A 19,921-nucleotide genomic window follows, 5' to 3' on the forward strand; every position below is an offset into this window, starting at 1 on the left:
TAGCCCTTGTGTGTGGGTGGCTCTGCTGAAGGCACGGGAAGTGCATAGGTGGTTCCTGGCTTGGTTCCTCGTTTGCAACCTTATTATAAAGTCCTAGATTTTGTAGGCCATTAGAACATTATCCCCTGCCACAGTGTGATAGGGTAAAATACTGAAAATGAAGCAGATCTTGCACCTGAAGTCATGTAGTTGAGGATACTTGGAAGATTATTCTCTGTAAGTAGAAGGCCCAATCACAGATCCTGCCGTGACTGTGCCCATGCTGAAAGGCCTGTCTGTTGCTCATTTAGTCCGTTTGTTGCTCATTTAGTGTTTAGGACAAAAGTGAATGCAACTTTCCCAAGGTAGGAAAGGGCCTAGAGGCCAAGGAAAACCTGTTTAACAAGTCTGCTTGGTGAATGAACTCAGCTTTAAATGGTAAAACTCTGTTTTTCTTACTTGGGGAAGCATTTAAAGATACTGATTCATAGCATTGGAAATACTGCTTCATTGGTTTTCGGGTTTTTGAGGGGGTGGTGGGAAGAAGAAGGCAGAGAGGTCTGACTCAAATGCAAGAGGCCCAGTTGGATCACATGCAAAGACGTTTCCTTTTCATTTTTAAAACTCAGCAGCTTTCATCTTCAGGTTGAAGGTCTTCTGTGCCCTTCCTTGATCTTTGCATTGTGCCTTGTGGTTTCTTTGAGGCCAGGCCTCTCCTCCTTTCCGTCACTGAGATTCTTGCCTCTCCATTCAAGTTCTCACTTGCCTGCTTTTCATCAGCTTTAGGATCCAGAGCTATTTCATACTGGTTTCTTTCCCAGCTATTTTTGTCCATGTTTGTAGTTGATGTTGTTGAAGATGGGGCTGACCATAGTACTGGGCAGTTGAACTCCCGGTAATAAACCAGGCAAGGTTGTGCCACAATCATTTTAATTGACAGTGCAACCAGTAAATGAATCTGTTGGCTATTTTTTCTTTCTTTAGGTGGGTTAAATGCCAATCTCATGCTGGGTCTCACGTACAACATATTTGTTCCTGTTTTCCTCTCCTGCTGCTGTTTCACTGCAGAGTGCTGCAGGCTAATAGTATCTGACGGGGCTACTTCCTATTGCCTGAAAAATGTTTAATTTTACTACCTTGTTTTCTCTCTTTCCCACTTTCTCTCATTTTGATCTCTCAAATCCAGTCCCTTTGAGAAATCAGACAGTATGAAATATGAAAATTGCTTGGGTAGTAATTGGAGAAACGGTGAGACTTATGAAGCCCGTGGAGATAACGCTTACATCTACTTATTCACATTATTTAATTTTTAATGGCAAATTTAATTAATGAAGCCCAGGTCTTGTGGTTTCACGTGTGAATAAGTAACAGCAGGAAGCTGAAAGTCATGAGGTCTGTTTACAGGACAGAGAAAAAGGCTCCATTAAAAGCTGAACTTTTCATTATAGGAAGGAGTAAAAAGGGTTTAATAGCATAGAAGTTTGACCATTATGTAACAAGGAAGTAAATCAAAACATTAATGACAACTTGCTGGCAAAATGCATTTTGAAGTGGTTACTCATCCATGATTTCTCAGTTTAAGTCTGTCTCCTAGGTCAAAGTTTGGAAAAGCAAAGTCTGTTCTGTGGGTTTTTTGGTATGTGACATAAATTCAGGCACCAGAGATAAAACGCTTAAATATAGCACCTTGAAGCCTAGGCTTTGAAAACCTTTATAAACCTTCCAATTAGCTCAGCTTCACACAACTTCAGTGATACAGGCAGCTGTTAGCCCTTGCTTGCAGATGGAGAATGGTGACTTGCCCGAGATTGCACAAGTGGCAGAACCGCTAATAGAACTTGAGTTATATCTGTCCTTTCCTTTTTCTAACCACTGAACAATATGCGTCGTCTCATCATGTGCAGGACCACAGCTGCATTTATGGGAAAATAAATGAAGAAGAGCAAGAATAGTATTCTATATAAAATGACCAAATTTGGGGAGAGACAAGATAGCAGCTAGAACCGGCCCTAACTGAATAGCTGTCCTCACTTTCAATACCATTTTGTCACTTCTTTTGATTGATTATTGCATATTTTCTGCATGTGCCTTTTCAGACTAAGGGCCTTGCAGATGAGTTTTGAGTGAGGCAATTGCAGCTATTTCAGTATAAAGTCCAGAGGCTTTTCCTAAGCAGCTTTATCAGCAGTTTAGTAACACAAGACCTTGCAGTGAAGTCGCTGGGGGTGCGCAGCCATTCCCTTGTGCTGTTTGTACGTGGGAGGCTTGTAAGTGCAGCCGAGAGGAGGAATTCATCCTCCATGTTCAGTGGCTGAGCAGTTGTGAACTAAAACTCTTTCTGTGCAAGCTCAGGAGAATTTAATGCAAACCTCTTAAGCCCTGCAGCAAGACACTCCAGACTGTGTTTGGCAGTGCCTTAACTGATACCTGATACGCCTCCCTATGTTGTTAAAAGGGAAGCAGGCTGCATAATTTTCTTTTAAAGAATAAGTAACATAAGAAGAAGCACTGAAATGTAAAATGGATTTTCCAGTGCTAGCAGCCAATTTTGATACTTGCACATCAATAACTTACAAGATCCTTCACAGCAATTAATGAAAAAAGAGAACAAAACACAATCTAACTCAAAATAACTCGGTGCTGGAAACACCTTGCTTTTGTGGTTACATGGAACAATCAAAGCTGACAATTGGTTGTTAGTGACCTTTTCCCCTGTTTCCCTTCACAAAGGTGAAGCGTGGAATGGAGGACGTGTGGCCTTGATGAATTTTGCTGAAAAGAAGATAAACTTTTAAGCATTTTTTGTGTTCTTTGAACTGAATATGCTGTTTGTTGTTGGAAATCGTTATTAATTATAGAAGATAACTTTGTGACGGGATAAGATCTGAGACACCTTTAATTTTTAGAGCTGAGCATTATATTCTTTGTTTCAGAATGCAGAGATCTACAAGCTGACATCTGAGCAGTACCACGAGGCAGCCACCAAGGCAGAGGAGTGGATAAAGTGAGGAGCCATTTTTGTTCTTTTCAGCAGTTCCAGTTGCATTTCGTAACACTTTGTATGTAGTCTCTGGATATTCCCATGAACGGGTTGTGAAGTTACCTCCTGTCAGGTATTTAGGGGGCTGAGGAGTTGTAAGCTAGCATCTTCTCTTTCTGTGCCAAGCTTGACAGAATTTAATATAAAGTTGTTAGATCTTGCAAGGGAGAATGAGGGAGAAGACATGGACTTAAAAATGGGAATTATTATCTTCCCACATTAAATGGGAACATTTACTAGGGTTTTCAAAATGTCAATAGAACATGTTTAATCTGTTCAAACTTTGACCCAGCATTGGGCTGGTGCATGGAAGTAGGAAGAATGGCACCACTTCTAAAGTTATCATTGTCCAGGGAAAAAAAAGGTTAAGAGCGTAAGTCTTAGCCCTGTAAATTTCAATCAAAATAGAGTTGTAATTATCACAAATGTTTTCTTAGAATGGGTGCAATGATTTTTCTGACCTTTTTAATTGGCCTTGGCACAATTAGCGGACCTTTAATGTTGTCTTTTCACCATGAGCCTATTTAGTGTCTAAATTACATTTGCATTTGTCAGTAGTGTTATATAGCTTATTGTTCCACATGCACTAACAGCTGTCCAAGAAAAAATATTTTCTATAATTCTTTAATATTAATGAGTCCAAAGCAATTACACTGTCAAGAGCAGCACTCGGATCTCAGTTGGGTAAACAGTTGGCCAACATGCAGTAAACTGGAGTAGCAACATATGTAGTCCAGTTGGGTCCAGTCCAGACTGTATGATACTTAATTGCATAAATAGATAATATAGTAGTGATGAATATGTTAGTGGGGTGTGCAGTATATTGTGCTGTCTTTATTTAAAACTATGTTTGGCTGCCAAAGCATCACATAACCTGTTGTAATTTCACATTTTTGTTTGGACAGTCAAGCAGTAAGTTGCTAAAGAAGCCAAAACAAGGCAGCTAACACATTGCGTGTGTTTTCATGCGGTTTTCCATAGTAGAATTCTAAATTCTGTTTTTAAATAAAATTTTAAAAATTTGTAGGTCATAAAGTTCTGACAGTCTTTGTTCAGTTCAGTCTTGTCTTGGATTTGCTTCTGCAGATGTGCTGTCAGGTGTTGAGAACGCATGTAGTAGTGATTGTGACTTTGTAAAGGAAGAGATTGGGATCTTGGATTATGTTCTTTACTTGCTATTACAGACTGTAACTAACCTATTTTTTTATAGTAGTCCTAAGTTTGGTTCCTGAGGTTTCAGTTTCATTTGGTCTTTTCTGTTTCTTGTGGAGATGAAGACTGATAATGTAGGAAACTTAGGAGTGTAACCAATTCTCATAAAAATTAGTGGCTGAGATCAATGCAAATGCTAGTGACTTCTTTCTTTCAAGATTTGGAAAATGCGTTTATGGTTTCTTAGGGGTTCCTTCCCCCTTTCTTTGAGCCTTCATTATCTGCCAGTTTCTGGTTTCTGGCCTTACTGTAGAATGCCCTTCTATATGAAGGCCATGTGAACTTGAGCCGCCGTAAAGGGACAGATTCCTTAGTCTGTCTTCCTTGCAGCTGAAAGAGACATCTGCCCTAATGTGGATGTTGTGTGAAAAGATAACGTGGCTGGGGGATGCCTTGAGAAGGGACAAGCTGTGTGGCACTAGTGAAACTGAGGGAGAAGGTGAACATCACACTTTCTATTTCTTTACAGCGGAAATTGCCAGCAACAGCCAGGATTGCACTGAGCTGCATGTTGGAGTGCATGATCTGGGATTGATAATGCCCTTTGATAATCATTCCTCCCGCATGTACAATTGCTTTGCCCCATCAGCCTGCAGTGTACGTGTCTCTTACAGCAGTATGCAGTGATCCTTTTCGGGGTCGTTGCCTTGGTATACAACACTGTACAAACACTCTGAAAAGAGTGCACATGCCTCACATGTGGGTCATGATAAGGCTGGGACAGGGAAACTTCCTTCAGACATTGGCATTTATGCTTAATTGGTAGGACTTGAAGTCTGCATGTTGTGAGGTCCTCTTGTTAGGTGTTGTACATTCAAGTCTTTCTACAGCCTGTTTATGGTAATAAAGTACAAGATCCTGTGACTTCAGTGGAAAGAATAGTTTGCTCATCCTGTTTTGTGCTTTCACATTAGGCATACAAGCACAGTAAGTGCTAAGATGGGTAAGACTGATTTATGCAGATCTAGTAGCTTGGCTGGCAGGAACAAACTGAGACTCCAGCAAAATTACATGAACTGGAATATAGCCAAAGTATGAATGAAGCGCAGGTCTGCCTGCTTCCAGTGCTGGACTACAACAGCTCCTGTAATGAAAGGAAACCAGGAGTAGCACTTTCTCCATCTGCAGAGGAGAGTGCATCTCCTTCCCGTAGTGTCTCTGCCCTAGCTTATATCATCCCTGTTTCACTGAACTCTTTGACCTGCCCCTGGCACTTGTGCCTTGTGAGACCAATCTACCCTGTATTTGTTGTATTCTGCCATTGCATATCAGCGTAGCTGATGGAGGAAGAGGGGAATAGAGCTGGGGCTGTTTCCACAGTGAGTACCCTGTTTTTTGGAGTCTGTGTTGAAGCAAAGATAAGAAATATCTGAAACAAAAAAAACCAGTGTTTTCTTGGCATTTATTGACTTTTGTTATTCCGTTATCAGCACCTACAGCTCTGCAAAAGTGGTCAAGTGTTCCACGGACTATTTCTTCTCCTTAGTGATTATCAAGCGTTGCAGGATTTAGGATTATTGTACAAGCTTTCCACCAGTGACCCCTCACAGCATGCCTGCAAGGTAGGCAGGTAAACCTTTCTATCTCCCTTTGTCTAGAAACGGAAGTGAAGTACTTAATGCTGAGCTTCATATTACATCACCGACACAGTCGTTAGCTTTTAGTTTCTACTTCTAGGTAAGACGCTAGGCTTGATGCCTGCATGGCCTGACTTGTGCAATGGACTTTGTTCCTCATCTCTTCACCTGAACCCAGCCTGCTCCTGTCTCCATGTTCCTCCTACCGTAGTGTCTCCTTCCTCTTTGTTCTGGGCTCTGTCCAACCTGTTTCTTTCTCCCAGGAAGAAGATCCTAGCAACAAGAAACCACTGAGCACAGCTTTCAGCACCTTAAGCAACTTGCCCTTGTTGCTTATATGCTGTAGTGAATTGGACAGTTGCCACGGACATATTGTCTCAATGATGTTGTTATAATTGGTGCATTATTATTTTTCTCTTTTGTTAACCAATGGAATTAAAGTCTGGGGACCTAGAACTTTTTTCCCCCTTCCTTCCCTGTTTAGCAAACTGTGCACATCAGTAACCACCCACAAAGGAAGCAGCGTGTAAATAAAAAGCCAGTGCTCCCCGCCCTTCACTTCGTTCCACATCCTTTTCTCAGTGTTCATAGAGCCATGACTCAGACTGGGTTTAGAGAAGACAACTTGCTAATCCCCTCCCCGCTACAGAGAATAAAATGGCATTTCATTCCAAGCTCTATTAATGCGCTCGCTCCAGGGATAAAGCAGCACTCCCAAAAGGCAGTGGCCAAATTTTTTTCTGTTGCGTTGTCTTTGTCTTCTTTTGAGTGTTACATTTAGATTAGCTTCTGAGGATTAAATGTTATTACAGTCCCTGAATCTGTTAAGGGGAAGGAAAAAACTGTCAGTAAAGAGGTTATGGCTTAGTGCAGGCACTCTAGATTTATCCTCAAAATGCTATTTTTTCAAAATTTGATTTATTTTCTTTTGTGAAGGTTGTCTTATCATGTTTTTATTTTATTTTTGTAGTTGTTAAATTTGGATGCAAGAATTGGCGTGAGTGGGGGGGTGTGTGTGACTCTCTCTAAAAGGTAAAGCTGCAGGAGTGGGGTGAGGGTATTAGGAAGCTGTTAAAAGATAAAATTGTTCTGAAGCTGAGTTTCCCTCTGAGATACCCTTATAGTTTGCAGAACTGTTTCTGAAGCTGCTTGCTGATGGCTGTGTTGCAGTCCTCTCAGCACAACATGCAAAGCATATGCTTTGTGCTGTTATCAAGGAGTGCATAAAGAACAGCAGTATCTTATCCTGATAGAGATCAGCCTTGAATCCAAGGCAGCTTTCCAGTGGAGAAACTGCCAAAGAGATTTACTCCATATGGGACTTAGTAGCTAAGAGTTGCATTTAATGGTCCTAAGATCTTTAAACTTAATGGACATGGGCATTTAAGATGATTACGTTAGAGAAACTGGCACATAGTAAGTATCCTCCTGGGCTGAAAGTGGAGTAGAGAACCACACTGACTCAGAGGGGGTAGAGGGAGAAAGTTCATGGATGGACTGTCCACTGGGAACAGGGTATTTATAGCTTGCTTTCAGTACTCATGGAAATGAAGTTTTTATTGAATTGCACAAATTTTATGAGGCTGATGGCCCCTCAATTAAAACGGCAACACTAACTGGAACCTTGAGGAACTGACTTTTTTTCTTCTTTTATTTTTGTTTGTGTAGATCTGGGAAGTTTGTAAGATAGTTATATGCTGATACTTGAGTTTATTAATCTTGAAATTTACTCCGAGGCCTCAGGTATTTCAACAGAGGGCTGTGCCCAGGAGTCGAGCTCTGAAATAGTTATTATGTGGACAGCCGTGACACCCAAGGAGAAGAAGGGTAAAGACATCATAGTTATCAAACAAAATTGCTCTGGGATTTCTCCTATCATTAGATTAGATAAATGATTAATTCAATGTTGAAATTAATAGCCTCTGCAATAGGAATTTAAGAGTTTTCAGGAATAAAAAACTGATTACTGCTGGGAGCTCATCCCCAGCCTTATCTCAACATAGTACTTCTGTGCCCTGCAATGAAGGTACCTTTACAAAAAATGGTTTGGGCTCCATGCCAGCCCTGTTCTTCCCTCAGTGCTTGGTTTGTGTTAGTTTTTCTTACTTCTGTCTGCGCTGAGTCTGTTTTATGTAGTCTTTACACAAAGAGAAGAGTTACTAGTCAAAGCTTTGCTGTTTGTCACGTTTATAAAGTTGCTCTTAGTAGGAAATTGGGGTATTGCTGTAAGAGACTATAAGGCATGAGTTTCCCCAAAGTTATTTCAAAAGAGGGTAAAAGAGTAGATGGGTCAATTTTGACTTTGTGTCATTTTAAAAGAGTAGATGGGTCAATTTTGACTTTGTGTCATTTTACATGGTGTGAATTTTACTGAAAGAAAAACCTTCTAATCATTTTCAGTTCTGCTTCACGAAGGTTTTCACTCATTTACATTAGCCTGTAAACATTTTCTTTACGAATTCTGGAAGGCCTGTTGTTAAGCAACTGTTTGTACCAGTGCATTGATTTCCAAGCAAGGTATGTTCCCCTACTGCTTTAGGAATATGTGTGTGGTAATAGAAGTTGAATATGTGTAACGGATTTGTGTAAATGTTCCAGTTGGGGCAGATTATTCTTTTTTGAACTGAATTTTAAATCTTGAAAATTCACTAGATTGTATGCTCTATCCAAGCTGTCGAATCTTCTTTCTGAAGTTCAGTTCTTGGGGATTACCAAGATGCTGTTTCTAAATAAGGCTTTCCTTTTGCCTAGTTAATAAAATGATGTTCTAATCTAGTGTTCACAGTATCATCTGCATGATGATATCATGAATGATGAGGGATAACTAATAAATCAGTCCAATGAACTGAGATTGCAGTTCTGTTAGTGCTGAAAAACTGGTGTAAAATATTAATAAATATTTTCAAAATTGCAAGAGCGTTTCTTCAGAGGTACATTGGTAGAACTTGGGAATTTATAAAATAAGACCTGAATAGCAAAGACTGGAATAGCAAAGGAAGAGGTGCCAAAGACTCCATGCAGTCTATTAGGAATGTTTCTATTGCTATCGATTTTTACATGGAAAGCACTTGTGTTCTGTAGTAATGCTGCCATTATAAAACGCTTAGATCAGGGTTTGTTGGCAGGCCAAATCCAGATTGTTGTCAAAAGCACGGATATTTGTGCAGCTGTTAAAACAAACCTCAGACATACTTTGTGCATCAGAGTACATGAAATATTTCAGTTCAAAGCTCTTTATCATGGAGAATGCAGTGAAAATAGAAGCAGATCTCTGCCCTCAGATTGGGAATTACATATTCCACTGCACACCATGGCAGAAGCAAGGTTTCTCCAGGTTTCATAGTATTTTATTGTGTATTTAGATGTAATGACAGGTCCACACCAAAGTCCTGAACTTCTTGTGTCTTTGGTGTGTCATCCCCACCCCCACCGCTGCCCTTGGCTTGAGTTGGGAAAGTATAATGAATATTAGTTAGTGACCCAGCTCAGCTTATTCCTGCTGTATTTTTCTGCTTCTCTCTTCTGGTGTGTGTGTTGTATAGTGAGCTGGTGGTAGTGGCACAGGGTTGGTTTGTAGAGGATTGAGGTTGAAGTTGTCTGTGGAAGCTTTCCAAAAAAAGTGGTGAATTAAAGATGTCAGAAGCAATAATGCCTGAGAAACCACTTGTTACCAGTGAATTAATGACTTGTTTGCTAATTAGCAGCCTAAGGCAAAGTTGAGGTAACACTCCTAACAATCTGGTCATTAATTCAGTAGCAACTGATTTCAAGGGCAATGTTGCTATTTTGAACAGTAATTGTATTCCTGATTCTGGATTATACGTGCTGTGCAAAATGTCTTTACTTACCGTTGAATCAGTTTCCTCCTGGAGTGATGGAGGGATGATGGGAGAGACCAAAGGCAAGTACCAGCGGGGGAAATTTGAGGAGAGAAATAGTTTTTTTCTGTAGGTCAGAGCTTCTGTATCTCCACCTTCTGAGAGAATAAGGACTGTGGCAGGATGGCTGTGGACACCTTCCATCATGGTGGTCCTTCTGCACAGATGATGTTGGTGGTGTTTGATGTTGTTGGCTGATGAGAGGTTGAGATCCTTACCTCCCTTATAAAGGGAGAGAAGAACCACCTCTGCCATCAGACTAGACTAGCCTTCAATGACTTTATTTTATTATTTATTTATTTGGTGTGATTTTGATAGTTCATGAAGTTACTCCTAATAAAATAGGTTTCGAAACTATGGAGTCCCATCAGTGTTTGGAGTCTTAAGATCAGGTGGTACTCAGCCTATTGTGAGAGGAGCTTGCTGGGGTTGGTTCTTCCTTCCTATCCTTTTCTTTTCCTTGTTAGTCCCGGAGATGTCTCTTGCCTGCCTGTCTGGGACATACACATACCACACCAATCACAACTGTAACTAATTTGGCCAAAAAAAGTGGCATTTGGAAGACAAGGTCACTTGCTTGTTCAGGGATGAATATTGTTTCTTCAGAGAACTTCTCAGCATTGTGCTGACTACGAATGCCACTAACAGCATGATGGAGCAGCCTCAAGTAGGCATGGGTCTCATTAACTCACCTGAGATGTTTCATGTGCTCTTTTCCAAACTGAAAACCATATTATCTAAATTATTTTTATGAGGATTTTTTCAATTTTCTGAGGACTTTTGCTATTATAATATTTATTTTAAATCAGAAAAGAAAAAAAAATCCCAACTTCCTCCCAAAAACAGACTTCAAGGCTTTGTGTATGTTCTTTGAAAGCACCATTATTGACGTTCTCGGGGGGATGAGTAACTGCATAATGGGGGTCTTGCAGAGTCAGTACTCAGCAAATTGCAGAGCGTGGTAAAAGGGGGCACTGTGGTTTTGAAGATTAGAGTATGTGGGCAGAATTTTTTTTAATAAGGTGAATGTTTAGCTTCAGATTCCACCTGAACTTTAATGATGGCAGCTTCATTCTTCTCTCAAAATTTGTTTCCGCATCTTTAGCAGGATATGCCACTCTGTCAGTGCAGAATATACTAATCAACTCATATTTTTGTCTGTCACTGATACCCCTTTGTGTAGTCTGGTGTAAACTGTAGGGACCTAGTACAGTGCTTAGTGGCATTTTAGAAAAGTAACTGCTGTTCATATGAGTGGTCAGGGTTTTCTTTTTAAAAGAACATTTAAGTAGCAGTCTGACATCATCACGAGATCATCTCACAAAGGAAAAATTTACCGAACCTGTCTGTCCCTCGTGTCTTGTGGTTATATGAAATCAGCATATCTCACATCTTCAGTTACTTTCTTTAGAATACTTTTTGGGGAGGGGTTTAATAGACCAACAAAGAATACAGGCCCAGCATGTTCCCAGCAGGCAGTTCCCCAGCTAACTTCTGGACATTATAGCTCTACCACAACCCATCTATTCTTAGGGCCAGTGCTGCATACGTTCTGTAAGCTGCATGCATTCCCTTCCTGACCTGAGATCTTAACCAGTTTTTAGATGTTGTTTTTTTATGTGAAGAAAGAAAATCCCTATTTGGGTCACTTGTTGGGCTGTGTGTTGTTTTCAGATTCAGTTATTGCTTGCTATATTGCTTTTTTGCCTTGTGGGAGCTGAGCCAGCTTCCTTTCTGATTCAGAGAACTCCTTCCAGCAAAAAGATTCTGACTCATTCCTGCTTGGCTTCCAGAGATCGTTTTGCTGCTAACTTTAGGCTCTTCATCTTTGCTAGTCAACTTTTAGTAGCTTGGCATCTTTGGAAAAAATGGTGCATGGCTTTGTGGGCAGGAGATCCAGTTCTGTTAACTTCTGTATCTCTTGGCAAGTGAAGGAAGAGGCAGTAGTTTTCCTTTCATCTTCCAAACTGGCAGTTTCTTGTAACTCAGTATTCTACCATCATAATCAGTAAAGAATTTACATCCAAATGTACATTGGAATTATCCACTTGTGGGGAAAAGTCTCTCATTATTCCAAACCACTTGCCATCTGCCATGCAGAATGCTAATAGGAATGATTAGTTATTGCGTTTGCAGGTTCAGTAGGATAGGGATCATTTAATTTTATATGGTTTTGTACAGTATTTTGCATGTTACTACCCTCCTCCTCCCCCAAAGACCCACAGCCTACCACCAAAACCCCAGTGCCTGCAGCTTATGGGGTGCTAAGGAAGCCAGTTAAATTTGGTTGAAACTGCACTTGGCAAAGCATGATGAAGTATAAATTGAAGTCTTTTAGGATGACCCATTGGCCAAATGGGAAATGACTGCTTGTGTTTGAGGATAAACCATGTAGGAGGACAGGAGAGTTTGTGGTATGTTGGAGTAAGTAAGATAGAGAGCTGGAACCAGCATTGGATGGGTCACACAATCTCTTTGCATCAATTTCATCACTGAAGTGGAGAGATTGTTGTTGGATTTCCAAAATTAGAGCTTGTTATGGAGAACTGCTAAATTTGAGTTATTTTCCACTTCAATCTGTATGTTTTAGAGTATGGGTTTGGGGGGTTTCTTTGAAGAAAATGTGTTTGGGTCAGGCTGTTTTCACTGAATGCAGTACAGTGACACAACAAGTTGCTGACACTTGAGATTTGGACATTTGTGTTAACATTTGTTCTCAGTGATAGAATCTAATTACTTACACAGGAGAAGATTTCAGAACAGCTTCTGCGTATCTGTGATCAGAAGGAAAGGAGGTATCTGTCCTGGAAAGGACAAGGGTGCACTGAGTGCACAAATTGCAGTGGGGAATTGTGTGGCAGCTTCAAACAAGCTGTCAAAACAGAAATGGAGATTGGAAAGTACTTGAGTGACAAATTTTGTGGGATCACAGAGTCATCCAGAAACTCATAGTACTTTATAAATATGCATTCATTAGGCACTTCCATGGACAAGGTAGGGAAAAAGAGAATCGGGTGACTTGTTATTGAAATGCAGCAGTCAAGGGGGAGAAAGAGAGAGGGGAAATACTGCAGCTGTGCAGTAGTGTGCTGCAGACAGACAATGTGACAAGGCACATGGGAAGGATTTAGAAAGACAGGAATACAACTGCTTCAGCTGAGATTTGGAGGTAGTGCCCCATTCTCATGAAAATTGTCACGAGGTTTCACCTTTTCTTTTAGTACATCCTCTCCTACGCTACACAATATATTACTTCTACAAGCCTTGTATTCCATCTAGATCAGTGGCAAAGCCTGATAAGCAGTGTTTTGAATACATGACGCTGATCAGAAATATTTCCTTCCTGATCACATTAGTTTACCCTCATGAGACTTGCAGTTTGTTTACACTGTGCTAGGTTATGTAGCTTAAATATTACTGAATTTTTGGTAGATTTTTGGATAATCTATTAAGCTTCTTCCATCTCTTATCTCTCTTGCCAAACAGCTGCAACATGACTCTTCCCTCTTTCATTCAAGCCACGTTGTCAAGCTGACGTGCAGGATCAGGGAATCTCATAGGTTGTAGTGAGGCCATAGTGTTTGCTTTGTGGTAGTGCAGCATCCTGCAGCCTATGCTGAAAGTTAGCTTTCCTGGCTGTTTGTTCTGTGCTGATGAGTTTGTTATATGTGAATGAAATGCTTCAATTGTGTTTAATTTTCTGCTGTAAATGTCAAGGATGCAATAATGAGAGAGGATGGAACCTTTCTATGTGCAGTGTATTGCATCTGTCTGGAGTTATTTTTCTGACATGTTAAAGAGAAGCCATCAGAGCCAACTGCTACCCCAGGGAGAATGCAGTTTTACAGGTCAGTTAACCACTTACCAGTTTTTATATATGTACAGTACAGCATGGCGGCACACCACATTTATGTGGCCAAAGCATCACTGAGCTTAGTCTGAAACGCGCATAATGTACCCTGGATATATAAACATGCTAACCAACTGTATGACATGTCTCTGATTCCTTCCTGACATGTAGAAACTGCTGCTGTGTGCCCTGGGTTTTGCTTGCAGTGCTGCCCGCGCACCTCATTGCTGACCTCTGGGGCTGTCTGCACTGTAGTGACAGTGGTGACTAATGTGATTTGCTCAAGTTAGCTCAGACACTGGTCTTAGTCAAATAATGCAGCAGAAAGCAGCTAATCCAGTTGTTGGATTTTGCAGCCCACAGGAAATTCCAGGTTGCTGCCCCATTTAGGTTGCTGCTTGCAGCTGTGTACTGGAGCTAGCTACTCTAAAGTTGGCTTATATGAGGGACCCTGCATGTCTTTGTTTTTCCCTTTCTGAGCAGAGGTATCTAAATGTATAGGTTTAGATACCATCAGTCTCTATCTCGAGTTTTTTCTCAGCTTGAATGGTTTCCCAGAGTAAAAGGTAAAAAGAGGATCTTGCTCTTAACTCTATCTGGAATTGCTGTTCTACCCGGTAAAGCCAAGTGATGGTGTAGTACTCACTGTGGAGTTACTGATTTTGCAGTAGTCTAAAGAGCTGCCAAGTCCTAAACCATTAAAGTTGTATCTCTGCTTGGCTAGTCTGATTTTTCAGCTGGGTGGAAGGACTAGCAAATACATACAGATCTTCCAGCTTTCCCTTGCTTTCTAATACTGAGTCCATAATTCTTCCAAAAAGGGAACCTGTCAGCAGCAACTATCTAGTAGCCATTGTGCTGTGTTTGAAACCTTCTGTCTATGGGGTCTGTATCCTGATGATACTGCCTTAATCGCTTCTTGCAGTAAGTTTGTGTGTTTGTCTTTGGAAGCTGTGTTGCTTCTTGATTAATTGATGGACATTTAGACCAGCACTTTTCCTACTGTCGCAGAGCTTATGATGGAAATTCTCAAGAACCTTGCTTTAACCTCCCAGACACTCAGCACTTCTTCATGGGGTTTATATCCATGTAGAAATGAATTTGCCAAGAGAAATGAATGCAGTTATTGACTGGAACAGCCGTTACCTGCCGCTATTGAACAGTTAGGAGAGGGTTAAGAAGAAAACCTCTTCTGAGCCACTAGATTGGCCCTGACTAAGATGAATGTCTAATTCAGTCCCAGCGTCCTTACTGCTGCCAGTAATAAAAAGCTTGCTTCACATATTCACCCCACTGCAGACGCTTCTCTTAAATTAAATATCAAGAGGACATATAATAGCACGATTCCACGCCAAGCCAATATTATCAGATTGATGTCAGCAGTGATAATAGAAGAAGGATAAGTTGATGAGATTTCATTTATTAAATAAAGTAAAGGGAATATGCAGTGATAGAGAGGATTTGGTAACTCTCGATGTGTCAAAATGCAGCAAGATCATGCTCGTTCTGTCTTACCTCAAGGGATAATAGAGAGAAGGATGCCCTTTGTTTCAGTTTAAGAAAACCTCTCCCTTCTTTTCCAGACAAAGACCTGATTTAGATCCCTCCATGGGAGGGGGAGAGGAAGATCTGAAATTGTGGATTTCATGTGTACGTAGCCTTCCTTCCCATTGAACAGTGGCAAGGCAAAGGTTTCTTTCCCCACTATGATGGGGGAGGCACTGCTACCAAGTTTTATTTCTAGATTCATCCTTTCCTTTTTCCCACCTGTCATCTTTTCTCCTTTCCTCTTCCTTTAAACAGATGAGAGCGAGTGTTACTGGTTTAATCTTTCATATTCTGTATGTCCTGTATTTATTTCCAAGGTATTGTCAGAGCTCATCTCCCATAATTGCCTGTATGCGGGTATCGTCCTAGCCCCTCCCAGCCCAGCCTTTCTCTCTTGCCTTTTCCCTAGCTGCTATAAATGAGTCTCTTACATCTGTTTTGATAGGAGCGGTAGCAATCGCAACGCATTTCATTTTAGACAGAGGCTAATTGTCTACCTTTTCTGGTGATAGCATATTATGCTTAAAACTGTGACCCATTTTAGAAGAAAGGTCAAAGCATACTAGTCTTGTGCTCTTTATGTATTCAAACCTCATCCCTGCTCCACCATGTTCCTTCCCCCTTCTTGTGTAAGAAACAATAATAAAAACCCTCAAAACAATGAGACGTTTACCAAGAGCAGTGTAGTGGAGTGTCCAGAAGATGAATTTTTCTAAAGGGAGGTTAGTGCCATCACCCTCGAAGCTGGGCTGAGGTTGAAGGGAGATAGTTGACGAAGGTCCACCTCCTTTGGAAGTCAATGTGCCATTGAACTCAACAGAGATGTTTGTAGTTAGACGCTGCTGGTCTCCATCGGGTTTTTTGTGTTTAATTCCTTTTCCTTTCAGATATGTACAAGTAAAGCCAGACAACTGTAAGGTGCAACTGGTGTATAGGGCTGTAGCTCCTACTTGTGTGGAAATGCTGCAACCTGAAGTTAAGATACTTAATGTGGACAGGAGAGTGGCATCCTTTTGAGTCAGATAGGACATGAGTAGTGACTGCTGTGCTAGGAGGCAAGCTCCTCAAGCAATTGTTCACCAAAGCAGTTCAGATACTCCTTTTCAGTCCAGATGGGTACAAGAACTAGTCTGCTGGACGTGGGTGACTTGTGTACTCTTGGTCTCTGCAGGATATGCTTCCTTACGGTGAGCTCACATTTACTTCTTGTCCCTTCGTTTCATAGATCACACTGCATGGTGGGGCACAGTGACAGTTATCTCCCGAGCAGCGCTAGCTTCCCGCGCCAAAGTGAAATGTCATTCTCAGTAGGATTTAACTGGCTCTGTTGAATTTCCAGTTCACTTGTGAATGCACTAATGTATTGGTTTGTGTAATTTGTATTGATAATTACCTTAACCAACTTTGCGTTACGTTGATTAGTTTCTCTAAATCTGTTTTGAGAAGCTGGTGCAATTGATGCATAACCACAGTTTGAGATTTTATTTCGAAGAAATAAAAGGGAATATTCTTGTTATGATTCTGGGTACCTGGCACCCAATAACTCCTCTCTGTGTTGTGGGAAGTGGCATGTATGAATGCTGATTTAGGTACTCGCTGGGCAATGCATGCCATTCTGTGCTGATTGACCCCTTGCTTCTGGTAGGCTTTAGGCTGCAACACTCACTCTGTGGCTTCTCGCTCACAACTGCGTGGCTTTTAAATAGCCCTCTGTGCTGTGGGCTGAGCACCAAGGTGTCTCCTAAAGAAGAGGGCCACAGACTTTGCACTGCTGTCTGAGTCCACAGATGGGTCCTAGCTTTATATTTACTCTAGGCAACGAAGACTGATGCCATAGAAGGGACAGTGAAGGAACAGACAAAAAAAAAGGCACGATTCCTATAGCTCTCCATGTTGACAACAGCAACATCAAGCATTCTTCTAAGTATTTCTTTGAGGTGTTTGTACCATATTGTTCAGTTCAGAGGAATACAGACTGTTTTGTGGCATGCTGTACCTTTTTGCTTTTCCAGCTCTCTTCATGAAAATTACAAAATGCCCTTCAGTTTAACTTGGCTGAGTTTAAAAAACCTAATTTTAAAAGTCTTAACTTTTTCAATGAATTGAGGGATTTGGTGGTATTTCCTGACCTGGTATTGTTTGGTGTCGTTTCCACAGTCTCACTGATTTGATTAGAGTGATATTAAAGTTAGTGACAAAGCAAAATGCCAACATTATGAGTTTCTGAAGCTCTCCCTGGGTTCTTTTCTATTCTAAAATTTGAAGATTTTTTAGAATATGGATTTTTAGAGGCTTTAAAGGTGATTTGCTATAGAACATAGAAATTAGAAATGCACACTAGCCTCTAGGGACTGTGCATGGAATAAGTTTCTTCCAAAGGCTGTAAGATGAGTGAAGAGGTAGAAAAAGAAGCCTCTGTAGTATCTTTGGTTTCTGATTCAAACCTCAGTGTTTTAGAGTGTGGCTGTCATACTGCTGCTGATAAATTCTTAGTCTGTCCATGTATGTTGGCAGTAGGACTGAGGACTGAAGAAGTATCATTTGGAGTATGTCTCAACCAGACTATTTTGAGGGAGCTACCAGGTTGCTCATATGGAAAGGACAGAATTTTTTTTTTCCTTTTGGTCCTTCCACTTGCCTTCCTAAGCACCTTATAAAAATGAGCATGATTTGGAAACTCATATCTGAGCCCTCCAAAAGCTTTTAGAAGATCTTGGTTTAAGATTTCATGTTTCTTTAGAAATCTGTTCCACCTGAGAGAATGAGACATGCCCAGGAACAGGTCATGTTTTCCTCCTGCCTGGTTATTGAAGCCCTGTTGCTGAATGAGTGCCCGTTATTGTTACTGTGGAAATGAATACATCGTAGCATGGCATTAACGCCTGCCTGTAGAATCAAGTGCTTTGGAAGGAAGAGGTGCGTTTGATATTTGGGCACAGATATCTTTAAGAATATTGGGGCAGAAAATGCAAGGAATTAAATGGATTTATGGTTTAGGAGGCGGCATCTGAGGATTGCTACACCTAAGCATATGTTCTCTTGTTCTCTGGTAAAACATACCATGGCAATTGTGCTGCAAATTCCTGCAATTTGTGTCTGCCTGTCTGTGCAGCTGATGACACTGTTGTTACTGTGTTTGTGCCATTGTTGCTGGTATTGTTTTACAACGACCTTCCCCTTTATTGGTACTGTTGCTGATGATGTGCCATATGTACACATGCACATTAGAGTATAAGAACATCATCCCTAATTGTTCTTGGGTAGCTGTCAATGCCACTTATGGGTTATGAGTACTAATTGTTTCAGAAATACAAAGAAACAGATATCTGGTCTTGCTATTATTCCTTTTTCTCTAGTCACTAGGAGAATTGCAGTGCTTTCAACCATGTTGGATTTTTTAAGTGCTTGAATAGATGAGAATTCAATAGATCGAGGCGGCTTATTCAACAAGTCCATTCAGTTCCTTGTCAGACTGTTACAGATCTAGCGCAGGCCCAGCCAGGATTCCTGAGTTCTGCCAAAGATTTCCAATGTGAGTTGGGGAAATCATTGAACCTCTTGGAACTGATTTTTTTTCTCCTGACCGCAGAGGAGAGATGATGTTTTACCTAAGGGTAAAAGAACCTTTCACACTAACCTAGAAAGAACATGTTCCTTCTTTCTGCTAAGTACTCTGGATTTTTCAGCTGAAAGACACTGTTGATCACTTGACCCACTTCGGTGTTTGCTGCTCCCACCAGTTTATTAGGACTAGATGACTCCAACACAAGATTAGTATGTGTGTCACTGGTAAAGTTGTCGTAAGTGGGTGAAAACTCTTTGAATATCTTTCTGTGCTTGGTTTCCCTGCAGGAGGAGGAGCACTGATCCTGTCTGTGCAAGCCTGCAATCTGAAATTTTGAAGTGCTACCAAGAAAACAAACGTGAAGTGCTCAAATGCTCGGAGCTGGCTAAGGAGTATCAGCGCTGTGTTAGTGCAGCTCAGAAGGTAACAAAAGCTTCCCTGTTGTACTTGCTGGCTTTGCTGTCTTGTTTTGCACCGTGTTTTGTTCTGGGAAGTGTTTGAGAGCTGTGGTATCTGTTAGTCTAATTGCAATGTTCATAGGAGACAATTTTTCTTTGGGATCCATTTTCCCACATTCATTCCACATTTCCCAGTCACACTGTGGTATGCCCCAGCTTCACTCCCATCAGTAGGTCCTGTTATACTGAGCTGCCGCCAAAACAGTAGCACTGATGCGCCTACGCTTCGAAGTCAGTCACAATAATTTTCCCAAGTTTTGCCTTCTTGGATGGTGTAGTCTGCAAATGGTAAGCAAATCCATTTTGCTGATGTCGGCAACATTTTGAATGGACCCTAAACATCCTCCCATGATGGGACTTCCCAGTTGGAGGTCTTGCTTCCTTTCGTTGTGCATGAGGAAAGCTTCTTGACTGGGCAAAGCTGCTGCCTCTTAAGAAAATTGCACACTCCTAAAAGCTGTTCATCTTGTGCAGGGGGCCAGCAAGCCTTATGGCCCTTCATTCAGAGATGCAGAGCCCTAGTAGATTCTGTTGATGCCTTAGGATAGTGGCTGCTTGGAAGAATTTCTGGCTATTGAAACAAGTGAAGGAGAAGGGAAAAATGAAGTGTTTGGACATTACGACTAGGATGAAGTCTTGGGAAAAGTGAGTGGTAAGACCTAAGCTGCTGCTTGGGATGTCTGACATGTAAAGGATGCTGTTCCCCATGTGAGAATTTAGTGGGTCAGGTGTCCGTCAAGGACAGGCTTCCCTTTTTTGGGGGGAGGGGTAGAAAATTCTCCAAAAGGTGCTGAGACTGTGTTAGAGGTGGATT

The 19,921-nt window shown here is 41.1% G+C and overlaps 1 protein-coding gene across 2 annotated transcripts in view; it reads left to right on the top strand.

Moving 5' to 3' along the window:
• CHCHD6 (coiled-coil-helix-coiled-coil-helix domain containing 6) overlaps positions 1-19,921 on the top strand; it is a 113,072-nt gene that overhangs the window by 56,079 nt on the left and 37,072 nt on the right. For both annotated transcript variants that reach the window (XM_059823316.1, XM_059823317.1), the window contains 2 exons: positions 2,913-2,983; positions 18,937-19,072. In XM_059823316.1, the coding sequence (XP_059679299.1) occupies positions 2,913-2,983; positions 18,937-19,072 (207 nt within the window). The remainder of the gene's footprint in view (positions 1-2,912; positions 2,984-18,936; positions 19,073-19,921) is intronic.

The sequence above is a fragment of the Gavia stellata genome, chromosome 12 (assembly GCF_030936135.1).
Source record: "Gavia stellata isolate bGavSte3 chromosome 12, bGavSte3.hap2, whole genome shotgun sequence".
Lineage (NCBI taxonomy): Eukaryota > Metazoa > Chordata > Aves > Gaviiformes > Gaviidae > Gavia > Gavia stellata.